This window comes from Helicoverpa zea, chromosome 16 (assembly GCF_022581195.2).
Source record: "Helicoverpa zea isolate HzStark_Cry1AcR chromosome 16, ilHelZeax1.1, whole genome shotgun sequence".
Lineage (NCBI taxonomy): Eukaryota > Metazoa > Arthropoda > Insecta > Lepidoptera > Noctuidae > Helicoverpa > Helicoverpa zea.
Window position 1 is genome coordinate 1,224,769 of NC_061467.1, and position 6,079 is coordinate 1,230,847.

At 36.6% G+C, this 6,079-nt stretch overlaps 2 protein-coding genes across 2 annotated transcripts; one reads left to right on the forward strand and one right to left on the reverse strand.

The window, feature by feature from the left end:
* Positions 1–38: 38 nt before the first annotated feature.
* Positions 39–1,043, reverse strand: LOC124637778 (PHD finger-like domain-containing protein 5A). Its single transcript, XM_047174423.1, has 3 exons — positions 876–1,043; positions 608–798; positions 39–368 (listed from the first exon to the last, which is right to left on the reverse strand). The coding sequence occupies exons 1-3, from the start codon at positions 925–927 to the stop codon at positions 279–281; spliced, it is 333 nt and encodes a 110-aa protein (XP_047030379.1). The 5' UTR covers positions 928–1,043; the 3' UTR covers positions 39–278.
* A 444-nt stretch (positions 1,044–1,487) lies between these two features.
* Positions 1,488–5,671, forward strand: LOC124637726 (probable ATP-dependent RNA helicase DDX47). The gene is made up of 8 exons (XM_047174354.1): positions 1,488–1,709; positions 1,889–2,147; positions 2,440–2,606; positions 2,967–3,203; positions 3,591–3,814; positions 4,148–4,280; positions 5,026–5,154; positions 5,470–5,671. Exons 1-8 carry the CDS (start codon positions 1,566–1,568, stop codon positions 5,623–5,625), a joined length of 1,449 nt encoding a protein of 482 aa, XP_047030310.1. The 5' UTR covers positions 1,488–1,565; the 3' UTR covers positions 5,626–5,671.
* Positions 5,672–6,079: the final 408 nt, after the last annotated feature.

A 6,079-nucleotide genomic window follows, 5' to 3' on the forward strand; every position in this document is an offset into this window, starting at 1 on the left:
GTAACTTATTACAAAGTTGTTATGAAATAAATAATAAGTGAGTGTTTGAGTCTTTTATTGAGTTCTTAAATTTTGAGAGAGAATTTTTGAGGTTTACTTTAATTACACCTTATGGGGAAGGTTAATGGAACCCAACGGAAATTTTATGAATAAGACATTTTACAAATACAAAAAGCTGGGGCAAATAGTTTTATTTATCCATACTTTCAAAATGTATGGTATGAACTTCCTTAGACCATTAAATACAATACAAACCAATTATCCTAAATAAATTACTGCTAATGTCTTCTAAACCCATATTTCTTTCTTTCATAGAATAGATCAGTTTTGGAACTACCTAAGTTCACAATCTTTGGACAGCCATCTCTCTGTAAAGAAAATAATAACACATAAGGTTGATACCAAATAAAGATGTTCCTAAAGATACATAAAGATAATTGTGCGTACGATGACAGAAAATAGAGTCATTGAGATAAGATCAAATGTTTAGGTATCATCATATTATTAGCAAGTTGCAATCAAATGGCTAAACTTTTGCACCAATACTGTTGTGGGAAGTGGGTAAGGTGGTCCAGGTTCCTTGATATCTGATTCAAATCCTACTCACGTCTTTTTCTTGTATGGTGCATTCCTTACAATAGTAGGCGTCCGAGACACCGGGGCCTCCGCAAATAACGCATCTTCCCTGATAAGACCCATAATTACACTCGTCGCATATCCTCACCAGGGTGCAGGGTCGTACATACGAGTCGCAGATCACGCATTTGCCGTCACATTTCTCACACAAGCGGCCAATAGCTGAAATATTGTGAAAAAGTTGTGAAACATACACGGGAACTTTATTACATTTCGATAAGAAGTTTCACATTACTCACCCACGCCAGGTTGTTTTCTACAGAAAATGAGATCTGGATGATGCTTTGCCATGATTTATCGTTTGCTTAGAGGTATTATTTATGACCTCAGAGATAATTTCGAATAATAACAAAATAACAAAACAACTCACGAATAACCTCAAAAGTACGACGCTTTGCTGTTTACTATGAGGTGTTCAAATATATAATCATTACTAAACGTATATAAATTGCACAAAAAAGTTATTAAAATAATACACCATGTAGGGTTATATGCGTGTCTCATTAAGTAGAACTAATTTTAAAATTATATTGTGAAAATTTACATTCACTAAAACAAACAAAATTTTAACAATAAAAGAATTTATAAAATCAGAACGTTGAAACATTCAGGTTTTTGAACGGAGCTACGTTCAAATACATGTTATAAGTATTTATTATTTGCTAGCGCACTGTCTAAACGTAATTTATTTAATTGCAAAGATTTCAAAAAATATGTATTTACCTTACCATTTCTATAGCCTTTCTTTGCAGTTTTATCCTCTCTTAGATTAATACAAATAAAATAAACACAGATGTAAATAAAATTGAACTACCGCGAACAACATTAGTTTTCAAGCGCACGGCCACCTTCACTTTGACGTTGACAGTTGAGCACTTCGAAAAATACACATGCTCGCGAAACTTCCAAATTGTATTTACTAAATTAAAATGACTCCCGATGTAGAAAGTGAGAGTAGTGACAACGATAGCCAGCAATCAGAGAATGAAGAAGAAACAGAGCAGGCAGTAGAGGCAGCAGAACCAACAGGAGACGACAATGAGGATGATGATAACACAACGTTTAAAGACTTGGTGCGTACATGTGTTACTTTAGTAAAACCTGGTTTGCGAAGCTCATAATTATTTAAACTATGAAAGACTGCTAATTATTCACTTTTGTGTATATTCACTTCAATCTTAAGATCTTACTCATAGCATAAAATACGACTTATAAAAACATCATGTAGAGGTTATGTTATTAATTCTTTCAGGGGGTAGTAGATGTACTATGTGAAGCGTGTGAAGAATTAAAATGGAAGAAGCCATCAAAGATCCAGAAGGAAGCGATACCAGTCGCCTTGACGGGCAAGGATATCATTGGTTTAGCAGAGACTGGGTCGGGCAAAACTGGTGCCTTTGCTCTGCCAATCTTACAAGCACTGTTAGAAAACCCACAACGATACTTCGCGCTTATATTGACGCCCACCAGGGAGTTGGCATTCCAGATATCTGAACAGTTTGAAGCTCTAGGTAAGATTTATCAAACTTTTTTTAACTCGAAGTCCAAGTTTTGTAAAACACATAAGCCCATAACACTTTAACCATAGCCTTCTATAACAGTTAAAGGAATTTTCAAAATTGTTTCGGTAAATTCAGATTACCCCTAAAACATTACAAACTTACCTCTTTATAATATCATAACCTATGAATGACCATGACCTCACTAGATTTTCAATACATCCAAGTTAATGTGGCAAGTCAGTTTGGCATCCAAAAAAGTTTTATGAAGTAACTTTTTCTATAAAACTTTCTATAATTACAGGAGCCAGCATAGGAGTGAAATGTGCAGTGATAGTGGGAGGCATGGACATGGTGGCACAAGCTCTCATGCTGTCTAAGAAGCCACACATCATCATAGCAACCCCGGGCAGACTGGTCGATCACTTGGAGAATACTAAGGGATTCAATCTGAAGGCACTTAAGTTTTTGGTGAGTTAAATATGAATTTATCTTCATCTTTAGCGTTTTATAGTCCCACTGCAGGAGACAGCCATCTTCTCATATTTAGAAAGAAAGAGCATCAGTATCCATGCTTATTTTTGAGTGCATTGCAATCATCAAATTATTTTTAACATGCCATAAGAATTACACTATTGTCAGAAATCTTCTTGCTTATATCAAGCTTCCAAAATTATAAAAGCAAAACTTCTAAGCACTGCTAGCGATGAGGACCAATTTTTCCATGCCAATTTTTGAGTTTATTTTTTATGTAAATATAATTTTAGTTTACTTTAAAATAATTTAAATGAATTGAAAGCTGCCAAAAATAATCATCTTAAACTCTTCAAGGTAATGGACGAAGCTGACCGCATTCTTAACATGGATTTTGAAGTGGAGGTAGACAAGATTCTCCGCGTGATTCCCCGCGAGCGCCGCACATACCTCTTCTCTGCCACCATGACGAAGAAGGTGCAGAAACTGCAGAGGGCCTCCTTGCAGGATCCTGTGAAGGTGGAGGTGTCAACTAAGTACCAGACGGTGGAGAAACTGCTGCAATACTACCTGTTTATACCTGTTAAGTATAAGGTAAGGTTTTTAAATACTTTCTTCCCAATGTTTTACCTGCTTACTGAGGAGACACGTTATTCTGATGTATAAGCTATATTAATTAATGCCTAATTTTTAAAAAATCCAGTCAGCCATTTCCACGGGAACACCTAATAATATATACACATTCACAAAGTTTTACCTTTATAATATAAGTGGGGCTTTAGTGGGTGGAACTTTTACATCAATATACTAAATAAATTGAACATAAGGTATTCATCATTATGCAATGTAGGTTAGTGATCATATCCAACATACGGTAGATAAATCAAAAAAGTACATTTATAGGAACCAAAAAAACTCAATAGGCACTTCAAATAATTTATGTAATTTTTCTCAATTTTAATATCCCTTCTTCCTTCCCAGGACGTATACCTAGTCCACATACTAAACGAGATGTCCGGCAACTCGTTCATCGTGTTCGTGGCGACATGCGCGGGCGCACTGCGGACGGCGCTACTGCTGCGCAACCTGGGACTCGCGGCCGTTCCGTTACACGGACAGATGTCGCAGAACAAACGTCTCGCTGCGCTCAATAAGTTCAAGAATAAAAGCCGATCGGTGCTTATTTGTACTGATGTCGCTTCGAGGTATGTTGGTGTTTTTGCAGGTTATTAATTTTTATTGCAAGTACTGGGTTTCCTGATATGATATGATAACATTACTCTAGTTTTTGTATTATTCTTGATTTATTCTCATAGGAACATACCAGAAAATTTACTCAGTTGAAGAAGTTTGTTCTGACAAAATTACGATTGAGTTTCTAAAAGACTTCCTAAAATATTCAAGTAGTATGAACCAACAAACAAAATATGTACTCAAACGAGAACTTCCAAAATGCTAAATTAAGAATTGAAATCTCACTATCATGAGAGAAACTACAATTCGACTTACGTGTATTCATGTAAATCTCTGCTTTACAGAGGTCTGGACATCCCTCACGTGGATGTGGTCATAAACCTGGACATCCCGCTGCACAGTAAGGACTACATTCATCGTGTCGGTCGCACGGCTCGAGCCGGGAGGGCCGGCAAGGCTATCACTTTCGTTTCACAGGTCAGTTGAATTTAGCTTACCTAAAGATGACTAATACTCGTGGAAGTGGAAATAGAGTACTTTCATGGATATAAATATAACGATTTAAAGGAGATTGGGCAAGAATGTATGAAGTTTGGTCCAAATGTCCACCACGAACGAGACCTATATAATTAAATAGTCCACTTAATTTAGAGTTACTTTTACTAAGAAAGTAAAAAAAACAATGCCAAAAAAAAGTTACAGCCAAAAATGTATTCGTAATTTTCGATAGTTTTTGTATGTTATCATTATTATGAACAATTCTATTTTGTCAGAAGTCACAGAAAGTATGAAAATCGAACATCACGAAAAGTAATTGAAAAAATGAAATTGCAAAAATCTATAAAATGTTTTTATTTGATTTTGCTATAACTTTTTTCTGGCATTATATATTTTTTTACTTTCATAACAAAAAATGTTCTATATTTAACGGCCTATCTAGCCATATAGGTCTCATTCGTGGTGGACATTTGGACCGGAATCGCCCATTGTCCTTTATTTTGATGTAATTTTGTAAGAACATTACTGCCATACGCCAAGTACATTGTACTTTGTTTTGCTACAAGATTTGCAGTACGATCATTATTTCATTTCAGTTATATCTGTATCTGGTCCTCTGATATCAACTTAGCAATTATTGTAGCAATGTTTTTTTTCTGTCATCAACGGCTTTCAATTACTTTGTACTACTTATCCCACTTTATATATTTTCTTATTATTCCAGTATGATGTGGAACTATACCAGCGCATAGAACAGCTGATAGGCAAGCAGCTGCCGCTGTACAAGACAGAGGAGAGCGAGGTCATGGTGCTGCAGGAGCGCGTGTCCGAGGCGCAGCGGCTCACTAAGATTGTAAGTACTTCTAGAACATTCTAGCAAGAGCATAGAACAGCTGATCGACAAGCAGTTGCTTCTACTTTACCCTTGTTGGTCACAAGCTCCCATCTTAATGTTTCCGTCTTCTAACAGAAGTTTTATGTGATCAAGCAGCACGAAAACCATATTACCGACAGCAGTTCCTTTGTCTGCCTCTTCGTAATCCAAAATAATTGATAGCATTTAATATTCATAATGTCTAACTGTCCAGTACTTTTCGACGTTGTATAATTTATTATAGAGCTCTTAATAACAATACTTAATTTCGATAATGTAATTCTTCTTTCCCAGGAAATGAAAGAACTAGAAGACAAAAAGAACATAAAAGGCAAGAAGCGCGGGGCCGACTCGGACGACGACACGGAGGAGGCGGCAGGAGTGCGCAGACGCATTAAGGGGAAGAACAACAACAAAAACAAACATGGCGGCAAGAAGAGAAAACGATGAATAAATCGATTTATTTTAATTATAATAAAAAATTAAGTAATAAAAATATTTTATTTGTAACAAAAACCGAAATACCTAAAGGATGACAGCTGCAAAATAATTGTGGCTGGTGGCGCAGTTGCCCACGCACACCCAACCCCTATCGAGTAGGATATGAGTGCCAATAAGAGGGCAAAAATAATTTAGTCCTTAAAACCAAGATTCTCTTAGGGTCGATTTATACTAGTGCAGAGTCGAAGCGCATCGAAGCGTCTATCCAAAACTGAACATAACAAATTCAACCTTAACTCCACGGCGTAACGCACACATTACTTCGGAGATTTAAAAAAGACGCGCGCATTCTCGCGCCCACTAGCGAACTAACGCGTCAACTGGCTAGTGATTCAATAGCTCTGCTGTTGATGCCCATTACTACACGTGAGAGGTGTCCGTTACCCAGGCCAGGGGCCCGATT

Bases quoted from the DNA above. Each gene is read 5' to 3' on its own strand.
- LOC124637726 (XM_047174354.1), top strand. From the start codon at position 1,566: ATGACTCCCGATGTAGAAAGTGAGAGTAGTGACAACGATAGCCAGCAA. The intron at 2,148-2,439 runs GTAAGATTTATC...CTATAATTACAG, and splicing joins TGAACAGTTTGAAGCTCTAG to GAGCCAGCATAGGAGTGAAA. The intron at 2,607-2,966 runs GTGAGTTAAATA...AAACTCTTCAAG, and splicing joins TGAAGGCACTTAAGTTTTTG to GTAATGGACGAAGCTGACCG.
- LOC124637778 (XM_047174423.1), bottom strand. From the start codon at position 927: ATGGCAAAGCATCATCCAGATCTCATTTTCTGTAGAAAACAACCTGGC. The intron at 799-875 runs GTGAGTAATGTG...ACAATATTTCAG, and splicing joins TAGAAAACAACCTGGCGTGG to CTATTGGCCGCTTGTGTGAG. The intron at 369-607 runs GTGAGTAGGATT...TTTTCTTTACAG, and splicing joins GCACCATACAAGAAAAAGAC to AGAGATGGCTGTCCAAAGAT.